The sequence below is a fragment of the Eleutherodactylus coqui genome, chromosome 5 (assembly GCF_035609145.1).
Source record: "Eleutherodactylus coqui strain aEleCoq1 chromosome 5, aEleCoq1.hap1, whole genome shotgun sequence".
Taxonomy (NCBI): Eukaryota; Metazoa; Chordata; class Amphibia; order Anura; family Eleutherodactylidae; genus Eleutherodactylus; species Eleutherodactylus coqui.
The window spans coordinates 92,497,345-92,520,745 of record NC_089841.1 but is presented as its reverse complement, the minus strand read 5'-3'; the positions used below and the strand labels follow the sequence as shown (position 1 = coordinate 92,520,745).

Below are 23,401 nucleotides of genomic sequence, written 5' to 3'. Positions count from 1 at the left end.
ATGGAACAATACCTCTGCAGCGCCACCTATTGGATGGCAGCATTCCTTCAAATCAATGTACGACTTTTTAACAAGTCTGTAAAAAGATGATTGGGAATAGGAAACCAAGCCACAAAACCATACACAGACAGCTATTTCGGGGTGTTTGCCCCTCATCAGTGTGCAGTAGATTTCTGGCTTGGCACTGAAACTATAGTACATATCCCTGGTGTAACTATAGGGGATGCAGGAGATGCAGTTGCACCCGGGCCCAGGAGCCTTGGGGGGCCCATAAGGCCTCTCCCCTCCATATAGGGAGCCCAGTACTATGAATAAAGCATTATAGTTGGGGCCCTGTTTCAGATTTTGAATCGGGGCCCAGAAGCTTCAAGTTATGCCTCTGCTGTATATGCTGGTCACAAAGTGTCCCACTGCTGGAACACTCAGTGCTAATATCTGTGGGGAAACCTGGCAATAGGTCTTCTATTTACCTGCAGCACCACCACAGAGGAAATGAAGCATTACACGGTGCCCATTCAAATCAGTGGGTTGTTTGTGTGATACAGGATAGGACGGCTCCGCCAGAGAGGGACGCTCTTTGCAACCACTCTGGTGCAGAAAGATAGGTCTTGAACAGGGACCACTCAGTGTCTAGGACATCCAGCTATGCATCTGCTGAACTGCATGGCTTGTGAATGACCTATTATTGCGTCTTATGTCCTGTATTTACTGAGTACAAATTTCTCAGATGATCATTTCTTTAGAGAGAAGACAGCGGTATAATTACTGAAACATGTCCGTTACATCCTTGTGCCGTAATCACTCTCCCACAGGGAGCTTTACACGGACACTGATTGCAAATGACAATCTTCAAGCAGCCATTAATAATGATAATAGTAATTAATTACACGGACAACAACAGATTATCCCTTACCAGAATACATTGGGTAATTACATTGAGATGTGAACTATCAGTTAATATTGTTTATATAGAACCCCAATTGCAAAAAAGCTGCGACGCTGTATAAAATACAAGCAATAGAATGATTTGGAAATCTCATATAATCATGTTATTCATGACTGACCATAGAATAGTATCAGAAAGTGAAAGTGGGACATTTTTCCATTTCATTTAAAAATATTAACTCATTTTGAAATTGATGACATCTTAACCCCTTAACGCCCAGTCATACGCCTTTTTACGGCGCCTGTTTATGGGCCTTATTCTGATGCATGTACCTATTTACGGTGCTGCATCATAGCCTGGCACTTTTTCAAAAGTGAGGCCTGGAGAAACCGCCAATGCCCACTCTTTAATTCTTTACATGCCACAGTCAGTGTGTCTGCAGCTGTAAAAGAACTGATAGAAGGAGGGAACGCCCTTTGTCACCCATTGGACCCCTACAATGTGATCACACTGTCCTGATGGGTTGATATGGCACCTGGAGGCTTGATTATAGCCTCCAGGTCTGCCAGCTACGGTGACCTATGAGGCTCAGCCTCTGACTGAGCTTCATAGGCTTTATAATGCCCTGCTATACTCAAGTACAGCAGTGTATTATAAGAACAATAAAAGACAGTGATATTCAAGTCCCCTATTGGGACAAAAATAAAAAGTAAAACAAGTACAAAAAAATAGAAAAAAAATTAGAACATCAAAACCCCACCTTTCCCCGTTTACTCTGTTAAAAAAAATATATATATATCACTCAATCGATTGCTGAATGCTGTTATTGACTGTAGCCCCTGTGATGTCCTGTAAACTGGGCGGGACTGCAGCTGTAACAGAGACTGAAGCGGGGGACCAAGCAGCCACGTGGGACACCGTGGGAGCAGGGAGAGGTAAGTATATCACCATTTGTTATTTTACTGCATGGGAAAAAGGGTTATCCAGAGCTCTTACAACTTGGACAACCCCTTCATATGAAATAGAAAAATGTCTCACGTTCAACATCTGATATGTGTTCTATGTTCTACTGTCTATAAAATATGGTTAGATGAGATTTCCAAATGATTGCATTCTTTTTTTCTTTACATTTATTTACATTTTATGCAGTGTCCCAACATTTTTGGAATTGAGTTTGTTTTACTTGCATTTTTTTTATCATTCTGCACGTTAGCAATGAAATAATTTATTATATCTATATTTATTGATTTGTTGGATGAATCTTACTAATGGGTCAAAACATTGCTAAAGCCTCAATTATTTTTTTCAATAATTCAATTACAGTATTTCATTATAATATATTACATTTACCTAATAATTAAGGTGAACCTGTCACGTTCCCAGAGCAGCATATATTAAGTTATGGTGCTGTTAGAGAGTGCAACAGGGAGCCGGGAGATGTATTTTTTTATACTCACCCGCTTCCACGATCTATCAGCGCTCCCCTCTGAAGTCTATGGGAGAGCATGTGCACGGGACTCTGAAAAATGGCAGATATTGGTGCCACATGCCAACTTCAGAGGAAAACACTGCTGGATCGTGGGAGTGGGTGAGTATAAAACATACCTCACCCGTCCCTGTCAAATCCGCTAACAGCACCATAACTTAGTTTATCGTGCTGTGGGGACGTGACAAGTTCCCTTTAGGGCTAATGCCCACGACCGGATTTCTGCCTCCTTTGGAGCGTCGGAAATCCGCTGCGTTGTCCCACAGGTTCTATTGAACGTAATAGCTCAATGTTCACGCTGCGGAATTCCACTGTGGAATTCCGCAGCATGAAAGAAAACGCAGCATGTTCTATTTGCGGCGTGAATACACGCGTCCGGCTTCCATTGTAGCCAATGGAAGCTGGCCGCCACGCTATACTTCTGTTGTTGCACAGCCGAAGTATCGCGTGAATATGCACTCCGCCCACCACCAGCGGCGTCATCCAGCACTGCCGGCGCATCACGCGCTGTATAGCGCATGCGCGATGGCCCTCCCTGCGAGACACGTACAGAGGATCCGGAGTGGTGAGTATGGGGGTTTTGGAGGGCACCGTGGCAGACTTCACTGCGATATTCCGCTGGCGGAGTCCGTCACGGCTGTAGACATGAGGCCTAAAGTACAACCCCAATTCCAAAAAAGTTAGGACGCTCTGTAAAATGTAAAGAAATGTAAAGAAAAAAAAGAAACAACGTAGCAAAATTACCATTTGGGGTCATCAAACCTTGTATAGCAGGGGAGTCAAATTCATTTTCACCGAGGGCCACATCAGCATTATGTATTTGACCTTCACAGCACAAAAAAATCACAAGCTTTTCGTCTGAAGGATCCCTAAAGTCAATTGAATTGCGTAAAGTGGCAGTGAACTTACCTGTGTGAACGAGCTCTAAATGTAACAGCTCATGGCTGTGGAGCTTAATGCTCTATGATGGGGTTTCTCCCCATCCCCCTTTTTAGCACTGAACTTCCTACCTTGGAGGGTGGCTAGGGTGCCTGGGTAGGGCTGTCTGAGTTGTACCACCACCACTGAGTTCCTGAACAGAGCGGTGTGGAGGTACGCACCAGAGCTCAGAATCCAAGATGGTACCCACTCTTTGTGTTGGCGCCGCCCCCTGTGCCAAGCGCTGGCTGCGTTTTCCAAGGAAAGTAGGGAGGAGATGGCGTAGAGGGCCATATTCGGTCCGCAGGCCTTGAGTTTGATGCATTTGTTGTATATGTTGTTAAAGGTGTTAAATATTAATGATGTCTCCTTAGGATATGTCATCAATATTAGAGTGGCAAGTGTCTGACTCACTGCACCACCACCAAACAGCTGTTTGAAAATGCTGTGGCTTCATCTTCAGCCACGTTCAGTCATCACACGGCCTTTCTGAAGCTTAGTTTCATTTAAGTGAATGCGACTTAGCTGCAATGCCAGGCACAGCCACTACACGATGAATAGCACTATGCCTGAGCACCATGGCTCTTTCAAATAGCTGAACAGTGGGGGGTGCAGGAAATTAGACCCCCATTGATCTGGAGCCAAGAATAGGTCATCAATATAAAAGTACAGGCTACGCCATTAATATTATCTATAAATATGCTTTTTGAGATGACTCAAAGCATTGTACAGTATATGCATCTATATATATATAAAGAAGTGAAGTCTGACCTGCAGAGATCTTTGTATTTAGCCCCTGAAGGACCAGGGCGTTTTGGTCTTAAGGAACCAAACACTTTTAAGGGATTTTACTGGCCTATTTTTTTGTTTCTTCAGCTATCAAAGTTATTTTTGCTGCATTTTTTTCTGTGACAGGTAGGTCTTTTTGTTAATCTGTTTTTACTGGGACTTTTTTCGTTTTTTAGTTTTATTAGAGATAAAGCTTCTGCCTTCCCCTCTGGGTCATCGACTGACTAACAGGAGCTTTAATTCTGTGTCATATTTTACTATTGCCTGGGATTAAAACTCAAAACAAAGTGCCGTAGGTTTATGGTGTTTGGTCCGTAAGGGGTAAAATCAGTTTCAAAAACTCTCTTAGATCCTAAAGGCACGGTTCACAGTTTTTCCGTCCAGAGGCTTCCAGTGTTTTAATTCCACTTTGTAACAAATCAGAGCTATTTTAAAGTGAATGGAAGTTCTACTAAGTTTATTGCATCATTTGCATAGTCATTAATATTCTGCTTAACCCATTCACTGCATTTACTGTAAAGATCCCCTGACAAGCAATTTAAGCACAATTTCAAGAATAGGAAAAGATTACTTGCCTGTCATTGCACTACTGTAGCATCACCTGTGCCTATGGCACAAGGGAACCGTTCCTCATGGGTGAACTTCCTAAGGTTTAACTCATTTACTACTAGAGAAAACTGATTTATGTTAATATATTCTTTTTATAACTATAAATCCATTCAGATTTTCAGAATATTTCCACATTAACTGCCAGCTTGTAGAGTAGAATCGAGAATAGAATGTACGAGGGAGTACCCAAAAGAAACTAGAATCCTCTTCTGGTGAGAGGGGCGTTACTAGCACAGGCTTCTGTTGCTCGGTGAATGTTTGAGGCGGTACGCCAGCCGATGTCGTTGAGGAAGGTTGTGTTTGGCTTCAGTGATTTCTGTTTTTTTTCAACAAGTCGTTCAGTTTTTTGCCTATTTTGTGATGGCGGATTCATACAACACGTGAAGTGAAAAGTGAAAACAATGCTCTTTGGTTCCTTTTGATATGCACTAAGAATTTGTAACACAGGGTCAGACAGTTAAGTAAAGGTTTTATTTGAAAGTTGACCGGTTCTTCTGTAATGACAACGCACTTGCTCACACAGGGCGAAGTGTTAAGCAACTTTTGCCAAAAAACGTCATAATGCCCTTGCCTCACCCTTCATCTTCACCCGATCTCACTATGTGCAACTTTAAAAAATTTCCTCAGGTTAGAGACCTCAAAGGAAAGTGTTTTGCTGATGTTAAGGAGGTAAAAAAAATGACACAAGTACTAAAAGACATGAATGATGACGACTCTAAAAAATGCTTTCAGCAGTCCGAAAAACTTTTGGACACGTATTGCTTCAAGTGGAGAGTAACTATGAAGGAGACTGAAATTTCAAAATGTACAAATAAATAGGTTATTTTTAATAAATGAATTCTGTTTCTTTTGGATACACCCTCGTATTTAGGTCTCATGTACATGGCAGTTTTATGGTTCCCTATTGTACACCTGTAATAGTGCACCCACAGAGGTGCATGGAACCCTACTGTATCTCCACATGCTTCTGATTTCCAACAGAGGATACATTTTTCTCTGTCCAACCAATGCTTCTTGGGGAGAATATCTCTGACTTCCAGCACCCAATAGGACCTTACAGCAAAACATGGAGACCCTGCAGCTGTAATACTAAACCATAGGGGACTCTGTGATGTACTGCACTGACTTTGCCATGTGCATAAGGTCTTAAAAGGACTCTGTCACCTACTTTTAGCCCTATAAGTTAAGCTTATGGGCTGAAAGTAGGTGACCTATGGAGTCCAGGGATGTAAGTCTTATACTTACCTTCCCCATTGTTCCCTCGATGTGAGTGCTGAGAGCCGCCGCTGAATGCATTGAGCAGCAGTGCAGCTGCTTGACCTCCACTTCAGTCATTTAGGAACTGACTAGACATCCGAACTTAGGATGAGTGGGGGTCTGACCCCCACTGATCAGCTAGTTATCCCCTTTCCCATGGATAGGGGGTAACTTTTTCCAACTGGAATACCCCTTTAAACTTATAAAGGAACGGTTTAAAATTTTTCCGTAAACTAATAATTATATCAATCAGCTATAACATTAAAACCACCTGCCCTCCCACACCCAGAGATAGCTGAACGGATGAAAACGTTTAAACATAAAGAATGTAAAAGTGTGGAGAATGTGAAAGGCAGCCTAGAGGGATTGAAGATCTACATGCCTTAAACATCTACATAAACACTAGGGAGAGGCGTCCTCACAGCTAACTTTCCTACAATACATTAGACAACTTGCCAACACATTCTCCACTGAATACCAGGTAACTTGTTTATGGTTACCCCCTTTCCTATGTGAAGCCTTATAATTCCCCCCACTGGAATCTAGGCAACTGCTACAAACAGCAAGAATGTTCCTGCTATATTGCCATCTGCTGTCTTCTAGCTCATTGTTGGGACAGCTGTAATGCAATTGTCCCACAGCTGATTCATTAATGTGGGTCAGTTGACCACACTGCTCAGCCTAGGCTGCTTTGGGGAAGAGTTATTTATTGGCTAGCCCCTCTTTAAATAGTTATGCTATCTGCAGTATGTTATTGGTTATTGCAGTACCCATGTATATTAAAATCCAGTAGTCCTTGTTTAGTTCTAGTACCTTGTTAGTGTAGTACCTTTTGTTAGTGTAGTGTTGTTCCTATGGTTTTGTCTTGTTTTCTTACCTTGTAGTTTTTGTTTGCTCTTTCCCTGTTTTTCTGCCTAGTCTTGTTACATAGTTTAACTTTGTATTCGTTTTCCAATGTCCTCTCGTTGTTTCTGAAGGAGAGGGTTTCAGATAGTGCTGCTGTGAGGGATATCGGAAGGTTACTCAGGGACAGTGGTGCCTGGTGTTAGAGTCAGTATCAAGGATGGATTAGGCAAAGACTTAAGGAGGGTTAGGTATTGCCAGGTTATGATTTCTGTTTTCATGTGCCATCTGTCCCATTAACTGACTGTCATCATCATCCAGTTACCAACGCTGTTCTATTCCTCTCATCTACTGGTAAATTCTTAGTCTTGCATTTGTGTGTCCTATTTGTTTTGATACATGCTTATATATTTTATATTATGACTGTCTGGTTGTTATACAGTTTTGCTTTACTGTAAGTCCCAGGGGTATCTGCATACAGGGAGACACCATTAGTACCCAGGAAAGGCAACTGCTATAGGTGACGTCAAGTTCTTCATTAAGTGTCTAGCCGCATGCTGAAGCTATCAATTGTAGATAGCGAAATGCGTTGCCTATACCCTTTATTAAATAAATAATTTCATACTTACCTAGCCTGGATCCTTGGAAACATGCTGGACAGAAATTATTTTATCCATTTGGGTCAAATGCCATTTTTTTCAGTGCAGGCAAACCAGAATGCTCTGGCTGCTGTGATAAATTACTGCATCCCAAATGGCATCTGCAAAAGTAAGAATAAGTTCTAACAATGGTAGATGGAAAGATTTTACTAAATTTGATTGTAATTGCAATAATTTGTTTCCAATCCTCCCAGAACAATGGCACACCACTGATCTTAGCTAATCAAGCAACTGCAATGACAGAAATGATGGGATTTAGTATTTATTAAAACAATTATTGACATGGTATATCCATACTGTTGATGCTTTTCTCTGTTATACTTTGGCAATCGCTGCCTGCTGGAGTCACAATCGTAGCGCCCAAACAATATTTATTTTCCTTTTTTCCTCAGCTGCTCTTCAAAGAAGTCATTGCATGCCACGGTCAGGGCTGCCACCAGTACTACGAATTCATTGAAGTCAACTTCGTTGTCTTTGTTGGTGTCCAGATCGTTCATGATCTTGTCGACCAGCTGTGGATCTTTTTGACACTAAAAGTAAAAAATAATTAAAAGTCTATGAGGTTAGCTATAATTTGCTTGAAATGAATGTCACCCCATGAACACAATTTTATGGGTCCAAAATGCTGTGCTGAATATATTCTAATACAAATTCGTATATCGTATATCAGTTGGAGCTCAGTCTTTCTGATATAGAGCTCTGTATCAGAAATCCTCTATATACACTAGACATAGATTTATAGGCGTTCTAAGACTTTTACTATTGACCTGTCTTCAGGATAGTTCGTCAATAGTTAGAGATAAGCGAACGTACTCGTTTCGAGTAATTACTCGATCGAGCACCGCGATTTTCGAGTACTTCAGTACTCGGGTGAAAAGATTCGGGGGGGGGCGGGAGGAGGCGTGGTGGCGCAGGGGGTAGCAGCGGGGAACAGGGGGGAGCCCTCTCTCTCTACCTCTCCCCCCCATTCCCCGCTGCAACCCCCCACTCACCCACGACGCCCCCCGAATCTTTGCGCCCGAGTACGGAAGTACTCGAAAATCGCGGTACTCGGGTGAAAAAGGGGCGTGGCCGAGTACGCTCGCTCATCTCTATCAATAGTTGATTGGCAGGGGTGCACCGCTCAAGATCCTCATCAATCAGCTGATTGCCCAACCAACTGTCAGTACGGACAGCACTAGAAATAGCATTTTTAAAATTACAGTGCCCCAGTTTAGTACTATCGACACAGCTGTCATTGAATTCAATGGGACCTGTGCCTTTAGTATCAAATGGTGCTGCTGAAATGTTGACTATGCTATTTGCACTGGCAGTAGGCCAGGCGATCAGTGGAGATCCTGAGTGGCAGACTCCCACCGATCAACTATTGATGACCTATTCTATGGATAAGTCATGAATAGTATAAGTCATGGAAAACCTCTTTAAATAACTAAATTCTGGCTGCCACTTGGGGGAGCTTAGATACTTAATGCACATTTCTTCCACATTGAGTGCTGTATTAAAAACAAAAAAAAAACACTGCAAACTCAAAAAACAAAAATGCTGTATATGTAGTAGTACTCTTTTAAACTTCACTACAAACTTTACTGTATTTTTAGGCAACTGCATTTTTTACAAAAATGCTGTAAAAAAGCTCCAATGAAAGAACAGCTGAAAAACTCAAAATGTTGTGTAGATCCAGTCTTGTATAGATAGTGCAGTGCACTTATCAATGGAAGCCCTGATAGTTGGGTTGGTACAGGTACAACTTTACCTACAGATAGAAATTCAATTCATGCAAAACTGAACGAAAACTTGTGAAAAAATAGCATATTATCAGTTTTCTGCTGCACTTTTTAAAACTACTCTCTAATCACAAACAAATCAAGATGGCTGCACCACTTCTGTGACTCCTAATGTACACTGTGCATAGGTAGTTCATTTGAAACCTGAGATACTACACTCTGCTCTGATTGGCCATTGTTGTTAATGTGAGCAGTGCTGACCAATCAAAGCACTGTGTAGTGTCCAAGACCAGTGCTGATTATAGGTTTGATGGTACCCTGTGCAGAATTATTTTTGTGGCCCCACCCTTGAAAAAAAATATATATATTACACTTAAAATAGTCTGCCTGTATTTTTCTTCTGGAGAAAGCTACAAGGTAGCAGCATACCTACACCAGAACAGCTAAGTGAATAAATACTGTACTAAAATCAAGCTCATAATATAGTATATCCCCACAACCAAGTTCACCACATAAATACAGGACCAGAACCAAGCTCATAACATAAGTATAGCACCAGAACCAAGCTCAGTACATATACAGCATCAAACTCAGTACATAGATACAATACCTGAACCAAGTTCATAACATAAATACAGCCACAAGACCAAGCTTATAACGTAAATACTATAGCAGAACTAAGCACTTGTCCTGCAGGGCTGCTAATAGGCTGAGAGCAGCGCCTTGGAATATCAGAAAATACCAGAGAAGCAGAGACATAGCTAGAAGGAGGATGAGTCATGTAACTCCCCAAGACCCTGCGGCATGGTGGAAAAAGATCATCTGTCTGGGTGGACCGAAGGGGCTGAATGCCTCCAGCAGGGGCATAACTATAGAGGATGCAAGGATGCGGTTGCACCTGGGCCCGGAAGCCTAAGGCCTCCCTCACACAGGGCGTTTTATACAGCGTTTAGCGCTGCCTTTTCAGCCCAGCACTAAACGCTGTACAACACTCCCATTCATTTCAATGGGGCTGCTCACACAGGGCTGAAAACGCAGCGCCTTCCAACGCTGCGCTTTGACAGCGATGCAAGTCCTATTTTGGGGCGTTTTCAGCCCTGCGTCGCCCATTAAAATGAATGGGCAGCGGTTTTAGCACTGCTGAAAACGTGGCAACAATTGGTGCCGCATTTTGGGCAGTGTTAACCGCTCGCCGATTTTCAGGGTGAGGGCTTGCAATAGAAGCCCTACCCGAAAATCTGTCCCAGCTGGCTAGGTAGAGAGAAAAAAAGAAAGTTAATACTCACCTAGCCGCTGCCGTCTGAGTCACGGCCGCTGGTCTCTGCCGCTGATCCGGGCTTCCCCTGCATTCACAAGTCTATTGCCGTAGGCCAGGTTTGAGAACCCCGCCTCCGGCAATAGAGTGCTGTGGTTGGTTATCGGCACGCTTGATGCCCAATCACAGCCCTTCATTGACTGTCTCAGCCAATCAGCGACGGCAAGCTCTGATTGGCTGAGACAGTCAATGAAGGGCTGTGATTGGGCATCGAGCAAGCACGAACAACCAATCACAGCACTCTATTGCCGGAGGCGGGGTTCTCAAACCTGGCCTCCGGCAATAGACTTGGGAGTACCGAGGAAGCCCAGATTAGCGTCAGAGACCAGCGGCCGCGACCCGGACTGCAGCGGCTAGGTGAGTATTACTTTTTTTTTTCTTTTCAGAATTCTTGGCTGCTTTTTCAGCCGAGCTGAAAATGCAGCCAAAACGCTGGCATAAAGTATGCCAGCACTGCTGAAACGGGGCAGAATCTGCAGTAACGCAGCGTTGAAAAACGATGCGTTTCTGCAAACGCCCTGTGTGAGGGAGGCCTTAGGGGGCCCATAAGATCTCTCTTCTCCATATAGGGAGCCTAGTACTATGAATAAAGCATTATAGTTGGGGGCCCTGTTACATGTTTTGCATTGGGGCCCAGGAGCTTGAAGTTACGCCTCTGGCCTCCAGCCTACATCCACCTGATGTCCCCCCTACAAGTTGGTGGCTGGCGCTGTGCAACCGCACAGATCACACATAGCTAAGGCAGGCAATCTCAGGTAGTCACAGAAGTGGTGGGGACATATTGGTTTGTCCTAGATCAGAGGGTCACTTTAAATGTCTAAAAATGAAAGTGAAAATTTAAAAAGTTCCAAAATAATGCAAGAATAGTAATAATACAAAATGCAATTACAATAAAAATAAAAAGTGAAATAAATATTAAAAAGTCCTGGTCTTCAAGCACCACTAGCTGTAACCAGCTTTTGATCGTGATAGTACACTACTGCCCATTCCAAAGTTTATATCAAGCTACTGTATGCTTTAAATAGATGATTTTCTTTACCACCCTATAAATCATCTAAAAAATATAGGAAGAAAATTGACTTTTCTATAAAAAAAAAGTTACTATTACTATATCAATTCTGCAAAAGTTGTCCTTCACTTCCAAAACATAATACAATGGCTAAAAGGCAATTAATTTGTGGTCCAAATCAATTCACGTCAATGCCTAGTAATGAATGAGCCGCTAGTGAGAATGACTCATAAGTATATGTTGTCAGAAAACATGAGCCATGCACTGTGAGTAATGGAAAGTTCTCTTTACAGATCAATAGCAATGCTACTGCTTAGTTAAATGGAAGCAGAAAATGCTACAAGCAAGATAGAGCAGATTTTAGTTACACTTCAGTCTACAGCTGGATGAAATTGATAGTGTTGCTTCCCAAGAGGCTCTGAGGCAGCTGAAGAACATTTTCGCATACAGTATGCGCAGGTTGGAGAGGCGCTGTCTGCCAATGGCAGCAAAGTGTATTCAAACCTTCCTCGCATGGCGTATAAAATAAGGATTTTAGCCGAAGAATTTGCATGTGGCGACTGCTGCCGTCTTAGGTGACAGAACAATGCAAAGTGTGTCACGCAGGAATGAACCCCCGCATTATACTCAATGCGACCTAGGCTTTCTGTCTCCGCAATAGAAAACCCACATGCAAATACTGTAGTTATAGCATATTAAAGAATATTGAACTAAACCGTCGTAAACCATCATGGGATTTTCCTTTCAAATACAGAATTCCACTGTTTTCTATTTTCAAGCCAAAGGATTCAGTTACGAACACCTTAGAATATCCCTCATTGAGAAAACTGACCAAACTTAATATTTAGGAAATTACGGTATAATATTACATTACGCCAAATTTACTGACCGACCGATCATATTTGATCTTTGTAGATTTCTACACATTGCAATGCAATGCGGGGAAAAAATCCTCATGTGTATGACCTGATTCAAAAGAATGGGGTCATATTTGCGCGTCTCGCCATGTACACAAATCTTGCGTAATTTTATCGCCCGTGTGAAGCTGGCCTAGCAGCTTATTTACATGTGCAATATTTCAACCTGACTGCACATGGACAACACACTGACCCATTACTGACAATAGAGAAAAGAAAGCAAAGCAACAACATAAATGGGTCAATGTAGCCCAACAGGTAGTCATGAAAGTATATCTATGGGTAATACTGTGAGGTAAGGCTCACCCCCCAGAGATCCAAACAGGTAAATATTCCAGCAGGTCAGGGTAGATGATAGAACTGCTTATTAGAGATGAGTGAGTATACTTGCTAAGGCACATTACTCGAGCGAGTAGTGCCTTAGCCGAGTATCTCCCCGCTCGTCTCTAAAGATTCAGGGGCCGGCGGGGGAGAGCGGGGAGGAACGGGGGGAGATCTCTCTCCCCCAGCTCCCCGCCGCAACTCACCTGTCACCTGCGCTGGTCCCCGAATCTTTAGAGTAATGTGCCTTAGCGAGTATACTAGCTCATCTCTACTGCTTATCCATGAATTCTTGAAAGATGCCAGGTAGATCCAGATATATACGTTTATTCTAACAAAAGCAACTCTACGCATTTCGGGGTATTACAAAGTCCCCCTTCCTCGGAAAATTAAGAAGTTAAAGCATACAAAAACACAAGATTTACTTTGACACTTGACACACCAAACATGTGGAAACCTCTCAGGTTTATAAAAGTAAGCTTTTTGCTTGTCTTTGTTTCATATCTTGAGGAAGAGGGAATTTTGTAATGCCCCCTAAATTCATATGAATCACCAGGATAATCAGCTCCATCAGCTACACTAACCTATTCGGTGCCTGTCCGGATCTCTTGGGTGGTGAGCCTTACCTACCAGTATTGCTTCCTCCCATAGATGTACTTTCACAGTAACCTGTTGGGCTACATTGGCTCATTTATGTTGTCTTTTTTCCATTCAGAGCATTATTTTGCTTTGTTTTCCCTGTTTGGGCTGACGGTTGAAGAGGCGACTTTCATCTATGGTTTATGATTGGGGATATCCCTGGACCATTTAATTTTCAGATATTGGGAAGAAATATAATTTAAAGATCTTCTTGGATATGGTGAAGTCTGTTGCCCTCTATTTTCTAAGGTATTGGCACCATTGAGTCCCTATTCCCATTGTGTTTTCCATTACAGAAAATGAGACTAAACAAACGTGCGTATTTCTGCACGGGATTTATATAAAATGCAGCATGTCCTATTCTAGTCCAACTTCTTGGATGACCGTCACTATTCAAGTCAATGGGTGTGAAAAAAACTGACTGCACATGTTGGACATCCCTGTGGGCTCAGTTCGTATTACTGATCATTGCTTAACAATTCTAGAAAACAAATGGACACGCTTCATTTTTTTCACACTAGAAAAAAAAAGGATGACACAAACTCCAAAAACGGGCAAACACAATGCATACAGATGTCACACAGACTTACATACATATTAAAATTGGTCACTTTTTCTTGCACCGAAATTGGACATAAATATAGTCTATAACTATGTTCACATTTGCACTGGAGGCTCCCTTAGAGTCTTATATTTGTGAACAGAGCCCAAGATCAGTATTTGCATGCCAAATCTTCACACCGTAAAAATCTAACCCTTTAAATGCCATGCCATATTTCGAATTCTGCTATTGCAATGAGTATATTTCTCTGTGACTACTTACAGCAAGAAAGTCTGTCAGCTCGCTCTGCAAGAGTTGCTTTAGTTCTCCTTTGTTCAGCTTGTACTTGTCACCTTCTTTGCCGGAATAATGGTGAAAGATCCGGATCATGGTATCCATGGCACCTTCCAACTGGGTAGTAGGCATGATAAAGATGAGTGTCTAAAAAGGGTGAAAGACAAAATATTGAGGGTGGAGTGAGTACATGATTAAAGGTATCCTAGTTCTGCTCCACCTGCATTAAATTTAATTTGCAATATGGGTAACTGAGGAAGTTATTCTTCAGATGGAATTCAAGCTGTGCAAAAGGCAGAGACAAGAGACAAACAGACTAATCTTCATACCTGTGCGTCCGCAGCAAGAAATAAAACAGAAGAGGATAAGTAAGTAGAGAAAATCTCCGTGGCTCGATTATTTATACTGTCCGTTTTAACCACAGGTATTCCCAAAATGTAAAAGCTTCTGGATCACCAATGAGGACAGGTGAGAATCTTGCGTCAGTCCTCACCCAGTGCTGATTGGTTGTTGACATAATGCACTTTCATCACCTGGATATTTGAGGAGTTGTAGACCTAGTATAGCCGTCATACCTATGACTGCCTGTAGTACCTGGCGGGGAGGAGACATGTCACTCTATATCTGGTCATTGCAGCAGGTAGGAAGTTATTGCAATTAGTTGCTAGGAAGCTCAGGCAGAGGAAAATGGCCAAAAATAAACCTGAGTAAGAAGGGAATACATTGTAATTGGTACTTTTCTCCAGGGAGAGGGAGGCTGCACACATACAATATGATGTTTCATCTTACATTTCAGGTAAAATATCCAATAATAATGTATTCAAAACATTTATATATCTTTTTTATTTTTTTTTTGCACTAAAATTAATTTTATCTGTAACACAAAACGTGATGGGGACCGTGTAGTATGTAGTGTAGCTGTAGGACAACTTAGATAATTATATAGACTGAGCACAAAACAATTATCAAGCTTTAGAAATTACGGGGGGGGGGGGGGGCTGGCCTGGCACGGCCATGGTGGAGTGAGGACGCTGCTCTCAGAGCTCCCGCTCTTGGTGGTGCCTTCAGCCACCACAGCATGCATTTTACAGTGAAATAGAGCCACCATGGGCAGCAGTAGGAGGAGTCGCTCACAGCAGCACCTGCGAGCGCAGACAGAGCCTCCTGCCAGCCGGGGGATCGATACTTTTTCCATCGGCGGGCAGTGGGCTGCGGTCTGGTCACAGACGAGGAGAGGAGTAAGATGGCACCGGCAGCGTGCGGTAGGAGATGCCGCCGGCAAAAAGTGCATCAGTGAAGTGGCACTCAGCAGACTGGAGCTCACCCCATCTCCTCAGCGCTGACACTCCGGAAGACAGCAGAGGCACCGGAGACTGCAGCCAGCAAGGAGGCAACAGCTGCGGTGCTTCCAGATCCTCAGTACTTATCCCCACATGGCAGGCTGCAGCCATAGCGCTGGGGCATGAAGAACTGTTCTATAGAGTCTGTGGGCAGGAGAGACCAGGTATGATTGTGGGGGCAGATTGGGGAACCCCTCCACAACCATCAAGAGAGGGCTCCCACCCTGGTCACCCCCCAAATCTCCACCAGCTCTCCTCAGATTTGCCTGCTGTGCCCAGCCCAGAAGGACTACCACCCCCAGCCTCCTCCACTCCACAGGCTGTGTTTAAGGGCCCCTTGGCAGCTCCCTCATAGGCAGCCCATGCTCAGCCTGCCTGACCAAGCCCGGGACATTTCCCACCCCCCTTGGACTTTCCCCCCCTCCAAAAATCTCTGCTATAGGCTCATTCACCAGTCGTAGCTATTCCTCACCCAGACGCTGCCATGCTGAGCAGCCAGGGACCAGAGATACAGCAGGGAGAGGCGCAGCCATCAAGCAGGTTGTGGGACACTCCCTCTACTTCATCTCAGCGATCATGATCATATGATGTCCAAGTTCTGTAAATTGAGAGTGCAGCTGCAGTCTATTCCTACTAGAGAAGACATGGTAGCCTATGTCTCACACCTAGAATCTGTGTACAAGTCCAAAATTTGCTCTGTCCATCAGGATGTTCATCACCTGGGTGAAAGGGTCTCGACAACTGAGGGTGATGTTGCTTCTCTTGCCGATAAAGTGGAGTACCATGAGCCCACTCTGGCCACCGTATCTCACCAGCTACATTATCTGATGGACTCTATTGACAATGAAGAGAACCGGGGGCGCAGGAACAATATCCGTATCATAGGGCTCACTGAAGCTATAGAACTCCCCGGGTTGGAAGAAACTGTGCGACAAATCTTCAACGATTTACGGGGGTCCCCCAGATGCCTTTTTAGAACTTGTAAGATGCAATAGGGCTCTCAGCCCATGTTCCAGAGATCCAGAACACCCGCATGATATGGTCTGCAGGGTCCATGGGTTCCAATTGCCATTATGAGGGGAGCTCGAGAGCAACGGGCAATACTGTATGAGGGGTCACAACTTCAGATCCTGCCTGACTTTTCCAGAATCACCCTGGCCAAAAGGAAAGCTCTTTGTCCACTACTGGAGGAACTCGCGTCCATGACATGGCTTACAGCTAGGGATTCTGTGGTGAACCGTCTGCAGGTTCACCACAGAGGAGTCACGAGGCAGCTGAGACATCCTGGTGAGGCTCCAGTCTTCTGCAAAGCGCTTTGACTCGCTGTGATCAACATTGCAGGCTAACCCACCTTGCCCACCTTACCCATCAATAAACTCCCTCAACAACCGCACAAGGTCCCTGAAGAAGACGTCGATGTCGGGAAGGGTTGAGGCGATGATCGGTCTCCATCGGGCTCTCCACGCAACTGACCAGCACAGATTAAAGGAACTCTGCCTTCACATTCTTCTGACATATGTATCATGCTGCCAGTATCACTATTATATTTACTGTTTATCAGTGAATGCTCTTTAGTATGTTGTACATTGATGCTGCAGTTGTCTTGTGGCGGGCTGGGGGGCACCTTCTGGGGGGGACACTGCGCCTTTGATAAGCGTGTCCTAGACTGGGGGGCCTGGGACTATCTTTAGGTCACTCCACGTGCAGTTCTTTCGTTTGTTTTTACTACCCCTTCACTCTCCCTTCTTTGGGGTGCAGGCATCCCTCTCACTTTTGGGAGTGGGCGGTTGTGCGCTCCAGTTAAGTAGCGGCTTCCGTCCTCTTCGGCTCAGCTGCCACTACCATGGTTTTAGGTTCACCCAAGTAACTGTCTTTTGTATTACCTGTTGCTTTCCCTATCATTGTTTGTTCCTCCCCTCTATCACTACCCCCCTCCTTTTTCTTTTTTTCCCCCTTTTTATTTTTTTTGTTCTTTTCTGAAACCCTTTGTGGCCTCCGCCGTGCTATAGCTGCCGTCACCCAACATGTCTAAACTAAATTTCTGCACCTTTAATGTGCGGGGTCTAAATGTGGCGCAAAAGAGGAGTCAGGTTCTGTACCATTTACGTAAACTAAAATCTCATGTCTCATTTCTCCAGGAGACGCACTTCCGTGCAGGGCATTTTCCAGGTCTGAGAGATAGGCACTTTACAGCATGGTTCCACAGCACGAATACGACAACTAAGTCAAGGGGAGTGTCGATAGCTATCTACAGAGCAGTACCTCATGAGCTCCTGGACACAATGACTGATCTTCGCACTCTTGCGGCATGGTACCTCGATTATTTTATTCTAAATATAGTAAAAGGGGTTTTTGAACTTTTATTCCTTTTTTTTAATAATTAGAACAACTTTTTTAAACTTATTTTTACTTTTTTTTTTGTCCCCAAGAACCTGCGATGCTTTGATCACTCCTGCAGTATGATGTAATATGATAAACATTACATTATACTGTGGTCTGACAGGCATTCTATCAAGCAATGCCATAGACACCGCTTGATAGGAATTCTGCTATGACAGCCCTGGGGCCTTTCAGAGGGTCACCGGCTGCCATGACACCCGCACAGCAACCCACAATCTCATCGAAGGGGACATATGGGACCCCCGAACATAGGATGGGGCATTTAACTGCAGCTGTCAGAATTGATGGCGGCATTAAAGAGTTAACAGCTCCAATGAGCCACACAGCTTATCGGAACTGTTGCGAGCGGGTGCCAGCTGTAAGAAACAGTTGGCAGCCGTGATGTATGGAGCGAGATTACCCGCACTCTCCCTTCATAACACCCTGAACGTGCAGGACATACTGTACGTCCTATAGCACTAAGGGGTTAAAAAGTTGCATATATTCCAAAATGGTGCCAGTGGAAACTGCTATTCGTCCCACAAAAACAAGATCTCACACAGCTACGTTGGAGGAAAAATAAAATTCTTGCCCGTGTGAATACACCCTTAGAAAAACATGTCTGCATACTTTCAAACACAGTGCCATACCTGTCCATGGACATTGTCTCGCATTGCAGCGCTGCTATGTTTCTTTACTGCAAAACCTCTTTGAGAAGTAATACAATGTTTCCCAAAAATAAGACACTGTCTTATATGAAATTTTGCCCCATAAGAGGCACAGTGTCTTATTTTCGGGAGGGATGTATCCTCACCTCGCAGCCGGCATCTGTGTCCCCCGCGATGATCTCCTAGGCGCTGTGGCAGGCTGCTGTGTAATCCTCCCTGCTATCAGAGGATTCTCTCTCAGGTAAACGGGACTTTGAATTCTTCTGGCTTCAGCAAGTGAGAGCTGTGATTGGATCGAGCTCCAGCCAATCAGAGCCGGTGCTCGATAAACCAATCACAGCCATTCAGTGATGCCACCTAGTGTAGCTAGGGCTTATTTTTGGGGAGGGCTTATATTTCAAGCCCCCTGGAAACCAGGGTAGGGCTTTTTATCGGGGTAGGCCTTATTTTCGGGGAAGCACAGTATGGAGTCCAGTTAATTGTCCAGTGATTGAATACCTCCCGTCCCCCTCTTTCAAAAACATCTCAAACTATTCTGAGTATTTTTTCTCACTGGAAATATACTTGTAAACTGTACACTGCAGTAGCTCCTTCATACATTACATAATGTGTCTACAATAGAAAACTGGTAATTCTGCATAGCCGCGGGTTAATGTATATACTGATTGTAACGTGACAAGCAGATCGTGTATGAATTCCCCCTGGAATCATCAAGGCAAACTTGCCTTATCCCCAAGTGATTCTGTTACTAAAAGAGGAGCCATCATGGGAGTATCAAAGTAAAAGTAGAATATTACTGTACAGATGTAGATGAAATTGTAATCTAGTATCGCACATATCACTAGTGCTGGCTTTGTATTAGATGGCACCCTGTGCGGAATTTCTCTCTACCATCCTCCCCACATCATAAGAAAAAAAAATGATATATATGGCAAGTAGTCCATCTGTACTGTGCTTGTGTAGAAAACAGCCAGACACCCATACCAGAACAACGCAGGTCAGGTACATTCTCTTCAGTATATACACAAGGAGGTGAGGTAGATTCTACTCAGTATATAAACAGAGATTAGGTAGATTCTCCTCTGTATATATACATAGAGGTGAGGTAGATTCTCTTCAGTATATATACATAGAGCGGAGATAGCTTCTCCTCAGTATATACACATAGAAGAGAGTTAGATTCTCCTCAGTATATACACATACAGGGGAGGTAGATTCTCCTCAGTATATACACAAGGAGGTGAGGTAGATTCTCATCAGTATATAAACAGAGATGAGGTAGATTCTCCTCTGTATATACACATAGAGGTGAGATAGATTCTCTTCAGTATATAAACAGAGATGAGGTAGATTCTCCTCTGTATATATACATAGAGGTGAGGTAGATTCTCCTCAGTATATCCACATAGAGGTGAGGTAGATTCCCCTCAGTATATCCACAAACAGGTGAGGTAGATTTTCCTCAGTATATACACATAGTGGTGAGGTAGATTCTCCTCAGTATATACACATAGAGGTAAAGTAGATTTTCCTCAGTATATACACATAGAGGTGAGGTAGATTCTCCTCAGTATATACACATAGCAGGGAGGTAGATTCTCCTCAGTATATACACAAACAGGTGAGGTAGATTCTCCTCAGTATATACACATAGAGGTGAAGTAGATTTTCCTTAGTATATACACATAGAGGAGAGGTAGATTCTCTTTAGTATATACACATAGAGGTGAGATAGATTCTCTTCAGTATATAAACAGAGATGAGGTAGATTCTCCTCTGTATATATACATAGAGGTGAGGTAGATTCTCCTCAGTATATCCACATAGAGGTGAGGTAGATTCCCCTCAGTATATCCACAAACAGGTGAGGTAGATTTTCCTCAGTATATACACATAGTGGTGAGGTAGATTCTCCTCAGTATATACACATAGAGGTAAAGTAGATTTTCCTCAGTATATACACATAGAGGTGAGGTAGATTCTCCTCAGTATATACACATAGCAGGGAGGTAGATTCTCCTCAGTATATACACAAACAGGTGAGGTAGATTCTCCTCAGTATATACACATAGAGGTGAAGTAGATTTTCCTTAGTATATACACATAGAGGAGAGGTAGATTCTCTTTAGTATATACACATAGAGGGGAGGTAGATTCTACTCAGTATATACACATAGTGGTGAGGTAGATTGTCACAACTATGTGTATGATTAAAAAAATGTGCTGCAAGGATGTGCAAAATATGTGTGACCAAAGCTCCGTGCCCATTGCTTTTAATAGGGCCGGTGCTACAGCAGCCGGCCCCATTGAAAGCAATGGAATGCAGGCAACCCCCACAGTGATTTTCGGGGAAGGGCTTGAAATATAAGCCCTTCCCTGAAAATCATCTCTAGCTTGTGTAAAAAATATATGCTCCTCTCTCTGGCGCTTGACACTTGGCTCCCCAGCACTGTACCAAAGTTCTTTCTTTCTGAAAGCGTTGTGACTAGAGATGAGCGAACGTACTCGTTTTCGAGTAATTACTCGATCGAGCACCGCGATTTTCGAGTACTTCCGTACTCGGGTGAAAAGATTCGGGGGGCGCCGGGGGGCGGGGGGAGGCGTGGCGAAGTGGGGGGTAGCAGCGGGGAACAGGGGGGAGCCCTCTCTCTCTCCCCCTCACTCCCCGCTGCAACCCCCCACTCACCCACGGCGCCCCCCGAATCTTTTCGCCTGAGTACGGAAGTACTCGAAAATCGCAGCGCTCGGGCGAAAAAGGGGCGTGGCTGAGTAGGTTCGCTCATCTCTAGTTGTGACCAATCACAGGCAGCGCTCAGCTGTCATTCAATGAATGGCTGAGCGCTACCTGTGATTGGCTGACCGCTCAGCCAATCAGACACAGCAATTTCTGGAGGTGGGAATTTTAAATCCGTGCCTGCTGAAAGAACTTAAGTACAGTGCTAGAGACCAAGCGTCAAGACACGACAGCGGCGGAGAGGTGAGTATATATATTTTTTTATTTTTTACAGCAGCTAAGTATGGTTTTCAGGGAAGGGCTTATATTTCAAGCCCTTCCCTGAAAATCACTGTGAGGGTTGCCTGCATCCCATTGCTTTCAATGGGGCCGGCTGCAGTAGCTACTCTCACGTATAAAGTAGCCCTGTTAGTAGCAATTACATCAGCTGGACGAGTGGGAGAGATACAGGCCCTCTCCCATAAGACTCCCTATATGTTGATCCATCCAGACAAAATAGTATTTAAGCTAGTTCCCTTTTTTCAACCCAAAGTCCTAACTGACTTTCATAGGGGGCAATCAATAACTCTCCCTTCCTTCTACCAGGAACCTGGAACGAGAAGGAACAATTTAGATGTCAGGAAGGCAGTACTAGCTTACCTAGAGGCAACACATTCCTTCAGAAATGCTGATAACCTCTTTATTCAATTTCAGGGCCCGGACAGGAGAAAGGCTGCTTCTAAGGATACAATCGCCCAATGGGTCAAACAAGCTATTCAGGAGGCCTACAATTCTCAGGGCGTTTTTCCCCCTGAAGGACTGATAGCCTACTCCACCAGGGCCATAGCTTGCCTCCACTGAACTAGCAGAGCCGCCATGTGGTCTAACAACCATACTTTTGTAAAACATTATAGACTAGATCTGGAGGCCGGTCAAGATACGGCCTTCAGAAGGAAAGTTTTACAGGCGGTAGTCCCACCCTAAGCCCTTCCTTTTGATCTGGTATTCCTCCATGTCTATGCGGTCATGATCATAGAATCATATCATAGAATAGTAGAGTTGGAAGGGACCCCCAGGGTCATCGGGTCCAACCCCCTGCTCAGTGCAGGATTCACTAAATCATCCCAGACAGATATTTGTCCAGCCTTTGTTTGAACATAGGAATGACAAGGGGAGCAGAGGATTTTATCCTACCATTAATTCCCTATCTTGAAGTCAACATGATAGCATACGAGCTTTCCCTCCCCGCCTGTACGTTCTTCAAACCTTCCCACATGAGATTAACGTATCTGTTTGTTTTCTGTTTAAAGGTGTTTGAGCACAATAAGGAACACCCTCTGGTTAAGGACGTAGTCACTGTAGTTATTTGGGACGCACTGGTGATGGGGGGGGGGGGGGGTACTTTAGACTCCTGTAGAGTCAGGAAGCAGAAGAGTATAAGAGGACAACCTCCATGTGTATGGTGTCATGATGACTTCAAGAAAGGGAATTAACGGTAGGATAAATTCCTATGATTTTTGTATGCATTTGTGCACCTAAGGCACCATAGGAGTCTTGCGCACCTGATCCCCCCCAATATTGCATGGGGATATCGATAACACCGGGGATTAGGTTTCACAGCCTGTTTAATCATGTGCAGGAGTGCCCTGTGCAGATGTGAATGGTTCCCGGCAGCGCAGAAGGTACAGTTAAAACTCTGCGCGGTGATAGTTGCGCTATCCGAAGCGTATCTGCGCCTACACTTGTCTGCAGGGGCCCTTGGTGATGTCATAAAATCTCGCAAACTCACAGCAACTAAACATTGTATATTTGGTCACTGCATTAAAGAATAACAGCAACAAAGATTTCCCGTGTGAAGCCAGCCTTATCATTACATGGTGGATCTTTCTTGGCTATTATGTGTCTGCTTCTGGGGGCTATCATTAGAATAGATGAAAGAACAATAGGTTCTGCGACAGATCCAGTCTTACAGACAGTTGTTCATGTCCTGGATTTGTATTCAGCTGGGATTTGCAAAGATGGATTAGTGTGCGCCAGTTATAGCGATGTAACTTAGCAGCAGGCTGCACCTTGTATGTACACATTACCTGTGTG

General features: G+C 43.9%; 1 protein-coding gene across 2 annotated transcripts in view; it reads right to left on the bottom strand.

Moving 5' to 3' along the window:
* Window positions 1-7,741: 7,741 nt before the first annotated feature.
* S100Z (S100 calcium binding protein Z) overlaps window positions 7,742-23,401 on the bottom strand; it is a 38,858-nt gene continuing 23,198 nt past the window's right edge. Inside the window, exons 1-3 of one of the 2 annotated variants that reach the window (XM_066601885.1) lie at window positions 14,537-14,647; window positions 14,196-14,354; window positions 7,742-7,977 (exon numbers count right to left, since the gene is read on the bottom strand). In XM_066601885.1, coding sequence (XP_066457982.1) covers window positions 7,819-7,977; window positions 14,196-14,339 — 303 coding nt within the window. In that variant the 5' untranslated portion in view covers window positions 14,340-14,354; window positions 14,537-14,647 and the 3' untranslated portion in view covers window positions 7,742-7,818. Of the gene's footprint in view, window positions 7,978-14,195; window positions 14,355-14,536; window positions 14,648-23,401 lie in introns of those variants that run through there. The other variant, XM_066601883.1, reaches the window with a different exon arrangement.